This window comes from Physeter macrocephalus, chromosome 5 (assembly GCF_002837175.3).
Source record: "Physeter macrocephalus isolate SW-GA chromosome 5, ASM283717v5, whole genome shotgun sequence".
NCBI classification, from domain to species: Eukaryota; Metazoa; Chordata; class Mammalia; order Artiodactyla; family Physeteridae; genus Physeter; species Physeter macrocephalus.
This window is the reverse complement of record NC_041218.1, coordinates 99,168,770-99,188,801: the sequence shown is the minus strand read 5'-3', so window position 1 is coordinate 99,188,801 and position 20,032 is coordinate 99,168,770. Positions and strand designations below refer to the sequence as shown.

General features: G+C 44.4%; 1 protein-coding gene across 1 annotated transcript in view; it reads right to left on the bottom strand.

The window, feature by feature from the left end:
- The window catches only part of HECW1 (HECT, C2 and WW domain containing E3 ubiquitin protein ligase 1), a 259,111-nt gene that overhangs the window by 203,649 nt on the left and 35,430 nt on the right, over nt 1-20,032 (bottom strand). The window contains exon 3 of the mRNA XM_007124963.3: nt 19,095-19,189. Coding sequence (XP_007125025.1) covers nt 19,095-19,189 — 95 coding nt within the window. The remainder of the gene's footprint in view (nt 1-19,094; nt 19,190-20,032) is intronic.

The window sequence follows — 20,032 nt, the reverse complement described above, 5'->3', positions numbered from 1 at the left end:
GAACATGCTGGAGCATGCTGTGACCTCAGGTCTAGTGTTGCAGGGTGCTAACTGCAGGGGCTTTTGGAAGCTCTGAGTCTAGGGGGACACAGTGTCTCTTTGGTCCAGGCTGTTGGGGTTCACAGCATTGACAACTTTTTGGTTCACTGATCACTGTTGGGGGGCGTCTGTTGTGGCTGCCAGGGCTATTGTGGTCTTCAGCAGTCTCTCCAGGTCCAGCAGCTAGGGACCAGGGCACACAGTGGTGGCGGCCAGAGCCAATGGTGTGCACACACTCAACTGTGAGGTGCAGCTGCAGGTGCTGTGTAGTGGCAGGGGCCGGTTGCAGACACACATGTAGTGGTGAGGGCCAAGGCAGGCAGCAAGGGCTGGGGCCAACTGTGGGTGCTGTGGCTTTCAGCACATACTACTGTTCCTGCTGAATCTTGCCACGAGTGCACAGCAGTGGAAGCTGGAGATGGGGGTCAAGCGAGGGGTGTGCAGGTGCACAGCTAGAGGGGCTAGCTTCAGGTAAGCACAGTGGTGCAGGCCAGTGACAGAAACCAGTGCCTAATTTGGGCCCACAAGCAGCTGTGGGGGCGATGGCTGTTAGTCGTGCTCTCCTGTGGCTGTACGGTCTCCCCTTGAGTGTGTGCACACAGTGCAGGCTGATGACAAGGGTCAGGCTGGCAGCATGCAGGTGCACAGCTGGAGGAGCCAGCCCCGAGTGCATGCACGATGGTGGTCAGCCATAGGGTGTAGAGGGTGGCATCTTACACTTGTGCATCCTCAGAGGTCTGGGCTGGCTCCTGTTGTGGTTCCCAGGCTCTGGCAGGGGCAGGGAGGGACCCAGATAGTTTGCATGAGCGAACACGAATACCTGCGGGGCAAAAGCTGCTAAAATCTGCAGTGGTTCCACTGCAGGTGTGCTGGTCATTGGTTCCTTCTTCACTGGTAAAAGCTGCTGGGTTTGTTTATAGAGCAGGCCACTGTGAACCACAATCACTCCCACCTCATGACGGCTCTTGGTAGATCCTGCTTTTCTTCCTTGTTCCTAGCCATTTTGACTCTGCTGGTCTGGGTGCAGTGAAAGCCAAGAGGGATCTTTGTGTGATGTCCCCAAAGCCTGGAGAAGCTGGTTGCTCATTCTGCTTTCCCTTTCCTAGTGAGGAGAACTGTCTTTAGCTGGGGAGTTCTCTTTTGGTGCTGAGCAGTGCCAGCCTGGGGAATGGGAGGATGCAGGCAAATGAAGCTGTCTTCCTTCTCTTCTTGTGGGATTATTCTCAGGTTTTCTGTTGACTATGTTGCTAAAGTTTCTTAAGTGGACTCCACAGATCTCCCAGAGCTGTGTTTGTTAGTGGATAGCTTTCTAATTGCTGATCTTTGTAGGGGGACAGAGGTGGTGTCTCCTATACCAGCATCTTGATGATGACATTCTCACAGTTGGTTTCCTACTCTGGTATTTAACCAAAAATTGATCTTAGCCATTGATTTAAAGATGATTTTATATAGTATAATAACCAATTAATGTTTTATTCCTACTTTGCAAAGAGATGAAAAATTCAGGAATGGATGCTGAATTTCCTGAATCTGGAGTGAACAGATGGACAGTCTGGGCATTTATGGAGGTTCTGATAGGCAGGTATACAATATGGTGTTGAGAGCTCGAGCTGGTTGGTGCTCCCCTTTCTCTGCCAGCTCCTCCCCATACCATGAGGCCCAGAGACAGGCAATTAATTCCACTAATTCTCAGTTTTCCTTTCTAACAAATGGAGGCCAGAATAGAACTACCTCACTGAGTTCTCCTGAGAACTAAATGAGATGAAGCATGTACAACACTTCGCATGAAGGTTGGCACATAGTAATTGCTCTAACTTAGGCCAATTATTATTTTTTTGTTAGTTGTTTTTTAACCTCTGACCTTTTATTATTAAGAATTATCTTAGCAGATTGTCTAATATTTGATTCTTTACTTTACAGACCAGAAACATGAAGCACAAAGAGGTCAATAAAGGGACATGCTTGGCTGGCTGTGAGAAAGAGATGTGACCAAAAGGTAGTTCTGGAGGCTCTCTCAGCCCTTTCCCTATGGCTAGATCATTTTTCTGCTAAGGCAGACTGTATTATAAATATACACCTCAGGACCACAAATGCACTGTCTGCTGTGCCACATTCATCTGGATTAACTTAATATGCTTGGAGTCTTGTCCATATTTTTCTATCCTCAGTTTTCCAACAAATTCATGTCAAGCTGCTCTTTTAATCATTTTGCAAGCAAAACCTGGCCTTAATGAAATAAGGAAAAAATAAAAGCAACAGTGCAGTGAGCATATGTTCACTTCTATACCCTTCATTTGGCAGACGAGAGAGCTGATGAGTGCATCTCCCTCACCTCACTTTGGAGCTGATCTTAGGGCCCATGGACCTGCGATGAGGGACCATGGTTAGAGATCCTGGGATGGGTGGCCATGGTTAGAGATCCTGGGATGGGGGGTCACAGGGCTGATGTGGGCAGGGAGGTGGGGGTGGGCAGAATTTCTGGAGGAGTTCCATCAGAAGACAGGAGAAGCAGGTAGGGAGTTAGGGATCAGGCTAAATATAGAGCAAGTACTTGTCAGCTCATGGGGGAGGAAAGCTGTTTGAGGCAGGGCAGCATTGCTTTCTCAAGGACCAGCACTGGGAGTGGGTTTCTATATTATGCGGGTATTTAGGAATTCTGGACTGAGTTGGGATGGCTTGTCTCCTCTGTTTCCTCCTCCATCTTCAACTCCCAAACACCAGGAGGGCTGGAGGGGCCCTTTCAAGGCTTTGTGGCAGGCAGAATTCTAAGACAGGGCCCCAAGATTTCCTGCCCCTGGCATATGAGCCCTGCATAATCCCAGGGACTGTAAGTTATTCCTGTGATTAGGTTACATTATATGTCACAGCTGACTTTGAGAAAGGGAGATGATTATATTGATGGGCCTAACCTAATTACAGGAGACCTTTAAATTTGGGTCTAGAGGTGAGAGAGGGAAAGAGAGGGAGAGAAAGAAAGGGAGAAGGAGTGAGAAAGAGAAAATCAGAGATTCAAAGTGAGAAGGATTTGATGTGCTATTGCAAGTTTGAAGAGGCAGCAAAGAAATGGGAACCTCAGTCCTACAACCACAAGGAACTGAATTCTTCCAACAAGATTGAGCTTGAAAGCAGGATTTCCCCTAGAGTGTCCAGATGAGAACTCAGCCTGGCTGACACCTTGATTTCAGGTATTAACCTGCAGTACACTGAACAGAGGACCCAGCCATCTGTGCTGAAGTTCTGACCTGCAGGACTGTGAGCTAATACATGTCATTTTAATTGCTAGCTTTGTGGTAATTTGTTCTGTGACAATAGAAAACTGAGACAACTTTCTTCACTTTATTTCCTTGGTGATCCAGAACTCATTTTCAACACATTGTTTTGCCTTGGGAGAAATATCTGCCTGATCATAGAACCAACAACGGTTATGTTTCTCCTGAGCAACTGTGGTCAATTTTCAGCACCCTAGAAACTATGAACAGTGTAACTATCCTTGTTCCTTTTCTAGCAAGGGCTGATTGAACACTTAGAGATCAGTGTGCCTGCTACTGTCACGGGCACACTTACCTGATCCTGGAGCCCCACTCTTCACTGGCAAAAAGTACATGCTCATGTATTTTGTAAGTTAGCCTGAAATCTTTTCTGGATCAAGGCAGGGCATGTGCATGTGTACACACACACACACACACACACACACACACACACACACACACATATACAATTTTCTTTGTGTTTACAGACTTTTAGGACACTTAGTAGGGGCAAGAAATTGGCAGCTCATGATTAACGATTGAATTCATAGCTTTAAATTTAAAACACCAGGAGAGGTGTTTGGAGGCAAAGAAAAATATATTAACTATATTATTTGGAAATATAGCTACCCTTTCCAAAAATGAGTTTATTCCATTTCCCAACTTTTTGGAAATACATGTGTGTGGATAATACACTTAATACAGCATATAGAATAATTTATGTTCTGTATACATGTAAGACTATCTCTCTAGTCTCCTTGAATGACAACCTCCCTTTAAGTAACAATCCTTTTATCATCCCATGTTCCTTCTGTAACTGCAACCATTTTGTGTGCTGATGCACTGACAGGTCATACTAAAGTCAAACCATGCCAGAATATATTCTGAAAGCCAGGGGGAAAGAAGTCGGGGAGGGTGCCACAAAAGTGCATGAGGGGGAGAAATGCAGTTAGAGAGGTGAGCCAGGGGCTGCTGTGAGTGTCACGGGGGAGGCTTGTCCACCGTCATCACTCCTGAGACCCTGGAGAGCCATGGGGAACCTGGCATCTTCTGTTAACAAATTAATCTTTGACAAATGGGGCAACCCACTGCTTCACTACTTCACTTCTTCAGTTGGAGATGTGACTGAGGTTTGCTCAGAAGGCTGAGGATTCCTGAACTGGGAATCTCTGGATGAGAAGGAATGAGCCAGGGGAGGATGGGGATGAAGGATGCTGCAGGCAGAGGGAAATGCAGCAGCAAAGGCAGGGAGATGCACACCTGCTTGGTGTTTGGGGAGCCACAAGCCCTTCCACCTCCCTGGGCTGGAACGTGTGGTGGCCGTGAGGCTCTGCAGGGGATGGGCAGTTCCATGTTTGGGATATTTTAATTATTTTTCTTTCTTTTTTATTGTGGTATATGTTTAGGAAGTTGAACTTTACCATATAGGCAAGAGACAGCCGTTGAAAGTTTGGCTTTATTTTTCGGTAAGTAACATTTTAACACATATATGTGGAATGTAGAAAAATGGTACAGATGAACGAATTTGGAGGGCAGGAACAGAGATGCAGATGTAGAAAATGGATGTGTGGACACATTGGGGGAAGGGGGGGTGGGATGAACTGGGAAATTAGGACTGACATATATACATTACCATGTGTAAAATAGATAGATAGATAGTGGGAACCTGCTGTATAGCACAGGGAGTTCAGGTCAGTGTTCTGTGGTGAACTAGATGGGTGGAATGGGGGGGGTGGTTAGGAGAGAGGTCCAAGAGGGAGGGGATATACGTATACATATAGTTGATTCACTTTGTTGTACAGCGGAAACTGACACAGCATTGTAAAACACGTATACCCCAATTTAAAAAAAAAAGATAAAATTTAAGAAGTAATATGTACTCATTGAAGACGATCAGAGATGCTCTGGACAGGGGACTGCAATGCTTAGATTGTGCTCTGAAGGTTCACTGCGCGACAGCCTAGAGGCCACAGTGCAGGGGTTTTCTGTAGGGGCAAAGGGCCTCTCCAGACCAGGGGAGGCAGACCCTGTGGGGGTGGACCAGCATTAATCCTGAAAGCTCCCCAGATGAGTCTGAAACCCAGCAGGACCCTTTGGGGCTCCTGGGCAAGGAAGCCTTTCCATGTCCCCCGTTTCTTGTTTGTAGGGAACAGACTCCAGCCTCCATAACCTTCCCTGAGTTCCAAAGGGCAGATTTGAACAGTTGTTAATCAGGGAAGGGAGGGGATGCAGAGACAAGGGAGGACCAGTTAAGAAACAATAGTGCAGCCTTGGGGCAGGGTACTGGTTCCCCCTTAAGGGATATACACATAACAATACCTTTGAGCTCTTCTACAGAACTAAAACCCCCAACAAATGGAAGATGTCAGCATTCTTCATTCCAGAGAAGATCACCTGAGGCCAGATTAAAGGAACCAGAGAAGCTCATCAAGAGAGTACCTGATACCGGATTAAAGGAGTGCAGGTCCTGCAACTCACTCTAATCTTGTCAGCAATGCCACCCTTGAACCATTGCTCTAAAACTCCTCCCTAATCCTCCCGGGTTGGGGGACACAGTTTTTGAGGGGCGCAAGCCCACTGTGTCCCCCTTTGCCTGGCAAAGCAATAAAGCTATTCTTTTCTACTTCACCCAAAACTCTGTCTGAGATTCGATTTGGCACCAGTGCACAAGGCCGAGTTTTTGGCATCAAGTCCAGGGTGGACCCCAGGCTGAGAACCATGAATTTAGAGAGCACAAGATAGAGGCAGAGGACTAATTTGGAGGCAGCTGTAATGGTCCAGGCAAACCCTAAAGAGGGTCTTGACAGTATGGTTAGGAGGCCAGAGCGGAGGCTTGTACCATTGGATGGTAAATGGATGGAATTTGGTGACTGATTGGAAGAGGGTGTTGAGGAAAAGAAAGGAGTCCCTTTGGCCAATCTCTTTCTTTGTACTCTCTTTAAATTTATCGTCTCTTTTTTACAGATTATGAACTTCCTCAAAATCACTGTCCTTCAGATGCTGGTTTTGTCCTTAACCACCAGCAAGTCCAGCTAAGGATGGAGGAGTGACAAGAGTTAGGTCTTTGCATCTAAGTCTATGAGGTTGGAGGGAAAAAATAAACTGCTTTAATTCTACTTTTTAAAAACAGCTTTTAAATTAATGAACTGCAAAACCCTTGGGTAAGTTAGATCATAGGAAGTATGTCAGCTGCCTTTCCATCTGGATCAGACAGTCTGTTCAGTGAAAGACAAGGACTATATTTTGCACAGAGCTCTCTGCAGCCACCCACTGCCTCTGACTGTATAGACAGGCAACGTGAGGGATGCACACGGTTCATCCACAAGAGTGTGTTGTGAGACTGCAACAATATTTACTCCTCACAGAATGAAAGATGTTCCTGAAAAGATGCCTATAAAATGATTTTGCTTTCATACAAACCATTCCCCCCTCATTGGCTTGCTTTAAAATTTCTAAGATGTATTCCCATGGAAAAATATACCTAGGTTCTAGGCAAAATGTGTGTCTCTCTCTAGTGCAATGTCTGTTGTCCCGTGACATGGCACAGGGATACTCATCTTCCATGAGAAATTAAGAAAAACCCACTAAGGTCCACGGATGGGATTGCTGTTGGCCCCCAGGCACTCTGCCACCTCAGGGCCCTCATCCCCTCACAGCAGCAGCTGCCTTACCTCCAAATGCATCGTGGAGGCTCCTCCTCCCTACAACTTGCTGGATCACGTGATGAGTGGGTACCTCCCCTTCTCTCAGATGGCAGGAAAATTCTTGCTGTTTCATTAAATACTGGTCAGCATCCAAGAACCTCATACCGACCCTCTCTGCCTTTCCAGGGGCTGTGTGGGAAGCCGAGGTCCACCCTCTTGTTGCCTACATTGTGATTTTCTAAGACAAGGTCTCTAAGCAAAAGACTCACTTGGGCACTAGAAATCATCTGTAGTACTTCTGACCTAGTTCTTTTCCCACATATATTTGTTAAAGTATAATCCACAGTTCAGGCATCATTTTGAACTACTACTCATTCATCCATCCATCCATCCATCTCACAGGTACTATTCTTGGGGCAGTGAATTCCTTTAAAGAAAACATCTTGATTATACTCCAATAAAGATGTTAAAAAAATAAGAAAGAAAACATCTTGAATGAAGGAATTAAACCCTTGATTATGGGTAGTAACTCATTATTTTTGGCACTTTCAACCTTTCTGTATATTGTTTAAATATGCATTTAGCTTCACTGAAATCTATGTATTTTGCTACCAGAGAGGTGAAGGAGACCCACAGAGAAACAGTTACAGGATCAGCTTATGAGACTCATAATACAAATCAATTCTTACTGTATCCTCACTACATGCTGGGCAAATGCTGAGAGCAACCAAGGCATCATTTCGTCTCATCCTCAGACAAGCTTTTAACAGTCTGATGAAGCGTGTCCTGTTTTTATCACTCATCTATACTGCTATAGATTCAGAAATTGAGTCTCAGAGAAGTTAAAGGCCACCAAGTTAAGTGGCCAAGCCAGGGTCTGGACCCATGCCTATTGGGTACAAATGTTTTATGGAGGGCCTACCACATGCCAGGTATTGTTCTAGCCAGTGCTGGGAAACAGCTCTGAATAGGACAGGCGGGTGCATCCTTGACCTTAGAGGCTATACTTTAATAGGGGGAGCAAACACACAGAAATTACACCATAAGCACCATGAGTGAAAACAAAGCATGATGGAGCCTGGAGAGTGACTGCAGGTGGGTGGAGACTGTTTTACATTGGGTGGTTATGGAGGCCACTCCGAGGAGGCCTTTGACATTGAGAAAAATTCTAAATGAAGAGGGGGAGTAAGCCATTTCAGTACCTGGGGGAAATGTTCCCAGCATGAAGTACAAAGGCCCTGAGGGCAGACTGGCTTGCTGTATTCAGGGGTGGGAAAGGCAACCAGTGAGGCTGGAAATAAGTGGAAAAGGAGGAGATGGCAGCAGGTGGAAGCAGGCCATCTAGGACTTGAAGGCCATGGAAAGAATGTTGTATGAAAAAAGCCACTTTTGAGCAGAAATGTTACGTGATGAGATGGGAAAGTTCCAGCAGAGAGGAGAATTGACTATGCAGGAGACAGATCTCAGGACCAGAGTTTCTTAGAAGGCAAGATGGGCTAGGATCCTGCGCACAGATAGAGAGGTTGACCTGAGACAGTGGGACCAAGAAAGAACAGAGCCTGTGGGTCCACGTGCAGGCAGGTTAGTAGAGTGGGTAGCGCTGAGGCAAGTTGGTTGGGTTCTGATGGCCTCCATTGTCTCAGCGAAGGAAGGCAGGTCATCAGCTGACGGTGGAGAGGGGACAAGTGCTTTAAGTTTGAGGAAAAAGAAGAAACTATGAAATAGCCTTCTTTAAATGTGGGAAAGGTGAGTGCTTCCTGGTGGTGCTAAAAGGCCCTTGAAATTTGTGGTCAGAAAGACTCTTCTGCTGCCTAGAACAAGTAAAGGGTAGACAGAATTGGGTTTAACCAAGGTTGGACTTTGCCAGGTGAGAGGGACAGAGAGATAAAGCGGCAAGTTATATATTGAGGAATCTCAGCTAAAGAGGGAGGTGGAACATGGGTGCAGTCGTGTAGTTAAGATCAATAGACTGCGGGCAAAGAAGTGAGCTGCAAAGGGGGGAGACGATGGTCCATGAGTGGTGTACTTGGACCTGACCGTTTGGAAGCGATGCAGTCATTGGTGTTGGGAAGACCTAGAATAGAACCACGGGAGTCGATGGCTGAGGTAGGTTGGCCTTAGGAACTGAGAAGCCAGAGTGTGGGATGGATCGTCCCTTTTATATGAATTAGGAAGCCATCAAGAATCATAACAGAATTATCTCTTAGCTGCATAGTTTAGTACCAGTCTGGGTAATAAGAACAGTAGTCACTGATTTTTGCTCATGCTTATATACAGGATTAGACTCGTGGAGGACAGAACTCCGGACCCATAACTACTACTTCTGGACCTTAATTCTACACGAGTAATCCTGATGGTCAGGAGTATGAACTCATTTTCTGGTATCTCTGTTTTACTGTTTGGGAAATACAGGGCAGTGGGGGTATTTTCTCTAACATTTGGCAACAAATGCTTGCTAAGTGAATGAGAAATGCATTAGTCCCATTTTAATTTGCACAACCCAAGTAAGAAGAAAGATTATGAGAAAATGGTATTACCCGTTACTTTATTCCATTCTTTTTCTGTATTCTTCAAGAAAGGATTCTAAGAGTGGCAACTGAGTGTAAAAAGGAATAAGGCAAAAAATGCCCATGTAACTGTTGGGTTTGGGTATCCAACTGGCCTGAAACGGTCCCTTCCTCCCCCTTCAAATGCCCATAGCTAGGAAGTCCGAGAGCAGGGATTTGAATCCAGTTCTGTTGACTTCAGTGTGATCTTCACTTCCTACTCCTATTAGTCCTACAAGGTAGACAGCACGTTTGTGTGTGTGCATCCTCTCCCCCACCCATAAGCAATAATTACCCCCATGTCCTACACCTGGAATGGAGGTTGTCCATACTTTCTTTTCAGTCCAAAGTATTTCAACAATGCGTATTTGGGATGTCTGAGGGCGCAATGCAGAATCTTCCTAAGGCAGGTTATCTGAGAGAGCTCCACCCATAAACCACAGGATTGTGTCAGGTTATAAATAACTCTTTGAAAAGTTAGATTCTCCTGCTTGAAAAAACCTCCTCCTTGACAAGTTGCCCCCTTTCCTCACCAGCAGTCACTGTGCACCCAGGAAAGCAAAATCAACTCCGATTGGCTAAGTCGCTAAAAAAAGGCAACTAAAGAGACTTAGAAATTGCTAGAAAGGGTCTAGAAAGAAAAAGAATAATGACTTCCAGTAGCTAGATTTAGAAAAAAAAATCTTAGGTTAATGTTGCCAATTTTAAGCAAGCAAGATTTTTTTTTTTTTTAATCTGAAAGTGTAACAGGCAAATAGGCTGTTAAAATTAGAACGGCTCCAGTTAAACTCAGGGAACTCTCTAAAACAACCTGCTAGTGACTGCGTAAATGAATCTAGTTGGGTGCACAAATAGCCGTACCCATAAACTGAAGCATAACGCTAAGGTTCTACTAACCTCCTCTGAAATGCAGTCCTCTTTAGGCTCTGACAGACCAGCCATTTTTCGTAAAAGTTAGTTGCAGTCAAGAACGTGGGCATGGAAATGGTCTACAGCCCTGGGGGAGGTATAAGAAGATCCAGACTCTGCTTTGGATCCTAGGGCTGCCTGATAATTCTGACTTCCCCTTGGCTGCACACAGACAGGGGCCTTTACACCCTCGCATATGCCTGAGGACTTCACTCATTTAAGGGCTTCTCCTACCTTTGTTAAGAGCAACCCAGGAAAACTCCAAAGGAGAAAAAAATTATCTCTGCGCATCAGAATGCAGGGGTTTGCTCCTGAGTTTCGGGACTCCTTAATGAAACAGCCCTGCAGAAGACCCCTGATCGAAAAGTGTGGGCCCTGACTCCCCGGGCAGCCGAACTACCTTAAATCCGGGGCCCAGTTCAGGTGGTTGAAAGGGGTAGGACCTAATGATCTACCAGACACAAGATTAATTATTGTGAGGGGCAGGGAGCGCGACAAACCCTTGAGTAAACACATTTGACGGCTCTGCTGCTCAGGCCAGTCTTGTAGGTCGTGGGTTTTGAACCAAAGAAATGAGGAGAGCAGAGTTGATCTGCTCGTTCGTCAACCTGAACTTTGCTCTCCTCATAGACCAAGAAAGACAAAAGCACTGATGTCAGTTCGCTGTACAGGACAACCGTGGAACTCTTAATTAGGTCTGAAATGTGGTGGGTGTAATGGAGGGTGGCCCTCTGGGTGTGGGAGGAGACCACCTGGGCTGCCCTTCTCTCCAGCTGGCATCTCAACCTGTGTGGGCAGGGGGTTACTTTCCTGCTTGAGGTGGGGAGGACCTGGGCCCTACCTGCCAATCCCAGGTATCTCTGGCCTACCGGATGCTTGATACCCTGCCTTCATTCACTCCGCTCACAGGTCAGATTTACTTTACTATGTCAGCTCCGTGAGGTCCTTGGGAAGGAAGAACTTACCTTCTCTCAGACTCTTTCCCTGAAGGAATGTTTTTCCCAGAGTGTGACTGCTGAGTTGAGCGCTTGAGCTGAAAGATGCAAATCTGGAATCAGCATCTTTATAATTTGAGATTTCTTATCTTTCAGTGAAATGTTAATAAAAAGTGTTTTTATAGAAAGGCCATTTAGGGTTCGAACCAGAGTGTTTTCAGCCAGACTTTTGTCAACCTGATGGCCATTTATCGGACACTTTCTGTGTAAAAGCCACTGTGCCAGTGGCCCGGAGGGTCCACGGAGCCGGGTACTGGCTGGCCACCCTCTCACTGTGACGCTTGTTAACCTTATTCCAAATGCTGGCTCCAAGGCCAGAGTCAATCAAAAGTCCTTCCTTTCTGCAAGTTCCTGAGGCTCTTTGAGTGGTAGGATTACGAGTGATTTTTTTCTCTTTGTTTATAAATACTTCCAAAGAGGATATATTATTTGCGCATTTTTTAAGTGTTAAAAATGGTTACATCCTATATACTTATTTTGGTCCTCATTTCAGTTTAAAAAATCTCTAGTGTTTCATGGTTAAGTATTTTAATGGATGAGTATATGTTTGGTTTGTTGGATTGTGTAGAAATGATCAAGTTCATGTAAATAAAAATAAAATAAAATTATATATATATAAAAAACTGTATATAAACATATATGTATATATATAAGTATGTGTATATTTATATTTATAGGACCAGGGAGACAGGACTGGCTCTTTTAGATCAGGGGTCTTCTCCAGTGTTGTTTCATTAAGAGTCCCAGAAAATTAGAATCAAATCCTGTGTGTGTGTGTGTGTGTGTGTGTGTGTGTGTGTGTGTGTGTGTGTGTGTGTCTAATAACAGTTAAAAGATAGATAGATGAATGATTATTCCTGGAGCACAGAGACTGCAGCAGACGGTTGGGGTAGACCTTGTCAAGTCAACCCAAGGAGACAGTGGGTCTCTGTTATGGACTGAATTGTGTCCCCCCGCCAAATTCATATATTTAAGCCCTAACTCCCAATGTATTTGGAGATTGGGCCTTTAGAGAGGTAGTTAAGGTTAAATGAGGGCTTTAGGGTTGGGCCCTAATCCAATAGGACTGGTGTCCTTGTGAGAAGAGGAAGAGGCACCAGGGATGCAGACACACAGAGAAAAGGACATTTCTGGATACAGTGAGAAGACAGTGGTCTGCAAGCCAAGGAGAGAGGCCTCAGGAGAAACCACCCCTACAGACACCTTGATCTTGGACTTCAGCCTTCAAAACTGTGAGAAATAAACACCTGTTGTTGAAGCTGAAATGAGGCTGGTGGGGAAACTTTATCAGGAAACAACTCCAGACTCAAGACGCCAAAATGCCACGTTAGAGTGAACTTTGAACCTCTTCCCCTAAAACTGAACAAATTTCTTAATCTTGGGCCAGGATGGGATCTGAACTTCTGGGGTGCCTCTTAGGGAGGGGTGGCTGTGGGCAGGGCCTGGGTAAATTCTCTAAGAGAGGCTGCCTATTGTGGCTGTGACTTCCCTTCCCCTTCTTTCTCTTTTAGAAGAGTGAGTCCATCCGATGTGTTAACCCAAATACAAGCATCTAAATATCACCCTGCTTTAGTTTAATCAAAACCTCAAGGGACTTTGGCTGAAGCTACACATGTGAATAGCACATCCCCACACTCTGGGTTAAATTGGCATAGAAAAAATCAAGGGCTTGATCAGGAATCACGGCTATGGTGTGCAGACGATTGGGTTTATTCCATCTAGAAAGCCCTCCATCATGTTCTGGGCCTGCCCAGCCTTGCTGCTCCCAAAGTGTCCTATACATCCACTAACACGGCACATGGAAGAGTCCTTTGTCGTTGCCTCTTTTCTCATCTGTCTCCCCACTACTCACTTGTCCCATCCCAGGCAGGTGGCTTCATGAAGATGGGGATTTATCTTGTTCAGTTTTCTATACCTAGTAATTAGCATAGGGGAGCTCACTCACACATATTTACTAAAAAAAATTATTGAAGCCACAGGCTACACAAAGATGCACAAAATAACTATGTGCTAAGCAGACCTCCAAAGTTGGGGGATCAGAGTACTGCAGGTACTGGCAGGGGGGTAGGGGCTGAGGAGGTGGGAGTGGGTTCTGGGGAAAGAGGATCAGAGGCAGGAGACTCTGAGCACCATAAATCAATTTGCTAAATTAGGAGTGAGATGAAATGGGGCTGTGGATTCTCAGCTAGAAGAAATTATATGTTATGTCAATGTCTAACTGTCAACCTCTCTATCCCCCTTAGAAACTCCGTTCCCATTCCACCCGTGGCTTTGTGGAATGGAGACAGAATTTAAAGCTACAATAGCCAGGAGATCTTGTCAAATACTGCCTCACAAAACCATTCTAAGGCTCACCAGTAAATGTCTGGGCAACACTGAGCCCTTGCAGGGAAATAAACCATGTGTGCAACTTTAGCTTAAGCACTTGACTTTACACTGATCACGTTTTATCTGTAGCATATGATTGATAGCTTCTACAAATCGAAATATTCCCTTAAATTCTCCCCTAAGGAAAGTCTAACAGAAATATACACGAAGGAAAGAAATGAAAAATTAGAAAATTATACTGTGCAATTGCTTCAGACTTCTTGCAGTCTTAGTGTAACGGATTATTTCATTCAGAAACCAATTTTCAGAATATTAGGGACTAAGTCCCGGACTTTTGTCTTATCCTAGGATCGCTGATGAAGTTCTTTTTTAGTGTCTGGTTTGACATGCTGCAAAAAATAAATTATGAATGTGTTGGTGAGGCGACAGGCAAAACAGAATATGTTCATAAAAGGCTCCTATGGCTATTACAAAATCCAAGTCATAAAATAAATATCATGTCATCTTCCCAAAATGTCATGGGACCAGGTTTCCAGATCAGGACTGGAAATGAGGGCAGATTTAAGACTATGATATGATTGTAGGGCATGAATCTGGCGAGATCACGAAAGGCTTGATTCTGACTAAATCCTTACAAGGCACTGTTGTCTGATGATTTAAGGAAAATGGATCTAAACTTTCCTCAAGTTCCCCTTTCCCTGTGTAGAGGCGATTCTTTACATAGCATAACTCATTAAAAACTGAAATGGTGAAAAAATAACTGTTAGGAAATGCTTCCGTCCAGAAGTTTGTTTAAGGCTGTCTCTGACTGGGGGGCTGTGAAGATCACTGGCCAGTCTCTGGAGGATCTCAATGCTGGGGCCCCCTTCCCTAGAGTAGTACAGTGCATCCCAGTGAAAAAGAGAAGATAAACTCTCCGCTCCTCCATTAATTTTTTTGATTCTTCCTCTTGACACATTTTGGGGTGAAGTTGAGACTCCATGTGGACACACAGGATGAAGGGGACCCTTTGGTAAATTGGGAGACCTTCACCCCAAATGGATGATACATTGGGATTGATGCTTACCAAGAGCACCTTCCATTGGCAACAGGTCTTGCCACTTAACCTCTGCCGAATACAAGGGCACAAGATCATTTATTACAAAACCCAGGTGCCTTCCAAATTCATTGGCTCGTGTTCTAACAATTCTCGATGGCTGGTCACATCAGTCACCTGTGAATTAATTTTGCAACTGATTTTGTTGGAGTATTTTCCAGCTGGTTTCATAACTTTAAGTTAGCTGTTCCGCAGCTGCTTTATTATGATTTAAAATATGTTTTGAAAGATCTGCTTTTAAAACTCTCAAGACAAATATTACTATTGCCAACCTTAATGACTTAGAGTTTGGGGGTTATTAATCACCTATTTGCCTGTCGCAGGAGACCCAGACTATTTGTGGAGGGAAATCTTGACCTGATCCTACCTCAGAGTAGACTTTAACCTGCATTCCCAAGGAAATGTCCTATTGAGTTGCTTTTTTTTTTTTTTTTTTTTTTTTTTTGAGAATATCAACTCTACCTTTGCTCCGGGGTCTGACAAAGCAAATGAATCTGTGAACATGAACTCACAGAAAGATATTTCAAGTTTTGGCAGAGAACTTTACTTTGAACTTTATGCTGTTCAATTATTATCAAAAGCTTGGTTTCAGAGACACTGGATTAAAATGGTGGAAGAAGAAGAAACACTTGAAACATTCACTTCCAATTTCTAGAAGTACAGACTATGTAAATAGATAGACAATAGCAATGTGAAGTAAGGACAAGAACCATCCAGGATAATGAAATCCTGAAGGGATTTCCACAATTTTTAACATTGGTGAAGACAGAGTAAGAAATACATTCTTGGGCTACACATGGTCTGGCCTCTCTATCTGGGGGACCCTCAACACTTGGCCCCAAAGAAGGTAGGAACATTCCATCCTCTGCCTGCCCCCTCACTCTAGTGGTCTCTCCCCCCGCTCCTTGGGCCCCGCCCCCTGGGCTTGCAGGTGTCATCGCTCCAACAGCCACCTATTTGCTGTGTCCAGAGGTCCAGTCCCCAGGTCTCAGCACTGCCGGGGGCAAGGGAAAACGTGGTGGCCACTGCAGGGCCAAGTGATTGCCCCTCAGAGCAAGTCTTGGAAACGAGGCTCAGGACTTTGAACTTATACTGAGAACAGCTACGGATACGTCTGAGTCTCCACACTATGGGAGAACGCAGCAGGCAGAGGAGCCCTCATCCCGTCCAGAAGATGCCCACCTATCGGAGGATGTGTGATGGTCCCACAGAGGGAAGGGCGGATGTAAAACCCTCCTGTCGAGACACAGACCTGGAGGGCGAAGCTTGAAGGCTCACAGTGGAGAGTGCACTGAGCTGAGGACTATTTATGCATAGATTTCTGTCCCTTGATGTAGAAATGGAGAGGGGAAAAAACGATCAGAGGCTTATTCAGAGACTGTGAAGCACAAAGGGAGGAGAGCCTGGACAAAAATATTGAGAGGAAGAGCTTACTTTTGAAAATGATTTTCTACAGAAAATAGAAGAAAAATATAAAGCATATGCTAAGTGCTCCCAGTAAGATACAAAATCCATGAAAAACAAAATGCAGGGTGATATATGGAGAAAATGAAGTAAGTGATATGCTCTTTGGACCTGACACAATCAGGTCTGTTCCCCACCAGGCCTGTGACATTTCAGACCCCTGTGACCTTGCACATGCGGTCCAGGCTGGGCCTTACTTCCGTTCCAAACGTGGCAAAGCGCTTTTTATTCGTGCTGCCTGACTCCGCCTACACACCACCGCCTCTGAAAGCCTTCCCAGTGGTTGCAGGCACCAACTCACTGATTTCTCTGCACACCGCACCGTGGGTTTTCATACTCCGGTACTGGACATTTCAGGTAGTGTTATCATTTATAACAGAATAACTATGCCTTCTCTATGACACAGCTTATACGACATGGAACTCTATGACCCTTACTCATCACAGTTTCTGATATACAATTAAGACTAATAAATAAATGAGAGTCTCTGAAAGATAAGGATAGATGACAACCTCTTTTTATCACAGGGACCTCAACAGATGTCAGTAGGACAAAGGCAAAAGATAAAGGGAAATGAGAAAAGAAACACACATATTGAGACCCTGTTCTGCTCAAAGCACTGAAGTGCTTGTTATACTAAAGGAAAAGTGGAATCTTTTCCTTCCTTTTCAAAGAATTACGGTTTTAGCATAGCGCCACAAACTAATACACTGACTTTTGGGACATGATATAATGGCCATAGAGAAACAACTCTTCATAAGAGATTAGTGCAGCACCAGCCATCCTCAATTTAAAAATGGATACTCAAAGTTTATTGACAAGTTGATTTTGGAAAACTTGAACAGCAATTTCCCCTTAGAAACAGTGAGCTTAAGTCCCAGACCAAACTGCAAAGGTTTATTCAACCCGGAAGTCTGCTAGATTATATCAGTCACTGAACTGAGTTGCAGAAAGCAAAGGCTAGATTTTATTAAGCTCCACTAGCATGTAGCCAATGGTCACTTACCCAAAAAGACGCTTCCCGCCTGTCTCACAGCTGAGCTGTGAATCAACTAGAAAAATGCAAGTAAAACGCCTTTGAAAAGTACACCATGGTACAGAACAATAAGGGCCACCAAGAGTTTAACTATTACAGAACCCAAATGCACATTAAAATACTGTCTTGCAGGAAAATGCATGCTCCCTTCTGCCCCAGGACTCATTACCCATGAGGCAGTGGGAAGATTACTCTCTGCCCCGGCCAAGCCTGCCAGGGGAAAGCTGGCCAAGCCTGCGTCTGAACCAGCTAGACTCCGCTTCCAGCCTCTTCCTTGTCTGTTGTGTGTTCAGTGCATTCCTGCTTTGTCCACCTCAATCCACCTCAATTGCCTCTGGTTCAGTTCAGACCCAGCTTCACTGCCTCCATTTAGCCCTCGCTCCTGCCTGAACAACTGGCAACAATGCTTCAGCTTTTCTGTGTACGCTCTTTGGAAGATGGGCCTTACAAATGGGTCTGGAAATGGGGGTCCGGCACTCTGGGGGTACTTCCTCAGATTCTCACACTCAAGAGTGCTGACCCACCCAGTACAATGACAGACGTCACGTTCCAGTTTGCAGGGAGAGCGTAGGGAGAGATGGTAGGGCCAGGGAAAAGAGTGGCTGCTCCGTCCCTCTCTTCTGCCCGCCCCTCCCGCTGTGTGTCCCCTCACGGGAAGCCCTGCCCACTCCCACCCCGCTTCTGCCCCAGCCCGGTGTCCAGTTCTGCGCTCCATCTGTCAGAATGGAAGCGGACGCGCTCCTGGCCCTCAAGCCTGTTTGTCTTACTGCTCCCACCAAGGACTCAATGCCATCCTCTTCAGCACATGGAAGAAATGACTTGTGAAACAGCAAATAGTATCTTTTAGAGCCGAAGTTCTTTCTGAATCATTCATATTTCATTTGAATTTCTCTCTTTCTTTCTTTTCTCTCTCTCTCTCTTTTTTACATAGGAAAAAGACCCAAATCTTTTTCACTTAACACTAGCATGACAAAGTCTTCAGTGGTTTTAGTTCAGCCTCCCCCAGTCAGTCATTTTTAAGTTACGTGAAAGGAAAAGGAATGCCATTTGTAAGGAGATTTCAGCTAGCCTCATCTGATGTATTGAGAACTAAGGTAAGAAGCACAACAGAGGTAAAAACTAGACTGTAATTGAGGAAAAGATGGCATTTATCACCATAGAACTAAGCAGAGCCACAAAGTAGGGAACAGAAGGTGTGATTTAAATCCCTGATCTGCAACTAGCTAACTGTGTGACCCTAGGTACATTACTTGAGTTCCTTGGGCACACTTTCTTCAGTTATATAAAGAAAAAAAAGGATCAGAGATTCTAGTCTTTTCTAGGCCTGTCATTTTATAATTCTATGACTAAAATCAGTCTAAAATCATAAATTCTATTCCAGAAATTTACTTAAAAGTCTAAAAAATTTGAAACACACAGAAATTCAAATATTTAACACCAAGGAATTAAAAAAAAATGTGTTCCAAAGAGAGACGTATCATTCACTGCTATTATGCATGAGTCTATTAGAAATATCTGGCTCTCTATTGAAGCCTAACATTTCTCTAAGAAAAAGTGGTATGCGTGCCTTCTAATAAGTTTACTTCAGATCTCATTCCTCTTCAGGATTTTGAGGTGTGTTTCTATCTGTCTGTCTGTCTACCTATTTATAATCTATCAACATATCTCCATATGTGTGCACACACCCCTACGCCCAACACACACACACACACTGAAACATACGAACAGAACAGGAAAGTAAAGAAGCACCAGAGTTAGTTCTGACCAAAGAGGGGAACACAGGACTTACAGGAGCTGCTGAGTTTTTGACGGTGACACTGGGGGTGGTGGCTCGCAAGGCTCCACTCACTCCATGGTAGTATTTGAAGCAGATCTTAGTTTCAGCTGAAAGACAAAAATAAAATGGTACTGAGAAGTAGGGTATAACCCAGGAAGAGAAGCCATGGCCAGAGAGGACTCCCCCAGGAACTTCTACCCAATTCCTCCCATGAGCCAGGCAGCCACACCTGATAACCCCGCTTCACTTGTGCCTTCATGAACAGGTCCAACTTCTTTCTGAAAATCCATCATCAAAAATGGTTTCGGTTTTAACATTTTGTACCCAAGTTAAATCCATCATTTAGACTTCTCAGCATCCCATCCTGTCCCATCAGAAGTTCTTGCTTTTAAACTCTCAGTTCTAAGATTTCAGGAGGTACCAATCTGTTTCTTCTGTAATTTTCTGTTATTGAATTCACTGTGATTAGCATCTTGGTGATCTGAAGGAAGACTCTGAGAAGTTATTGAAATACATGCATGAGAGGCATATTTTCTGATGACGATGACTAGACAATAATGCTGAAACTCCATAACTTTTTGGCATTTTGTACAGAAAAGAATCTGTGGCCAACCTGAGTTTGGTTCATTGGAAGGTGACCTGCTTTTCCCAATTTACTGTTTATAGTATGTTCTTCTTTAAATTTGAAAAATTTACCAGGCTTTGTCTTAGTCCCTTACATTAATTCTGTTTGGAACAACATGAGGAATCTCCAGTTAGAGGTCCTGGTTCTCAAAGGTGGGAATTTGTCTCCAATTACAATGTTTTTAAAACTAATGTCTACAGTTTTCTTAGCAAGCATTTTAATGTTCATTACAGAAAATATGGAAAATGCAGAAAAGTATAAAAAATCTTCTATGGGTTTTTTTTTTGCATACTTGAGTGTATGAACTTTAATAATGAATTTTAAT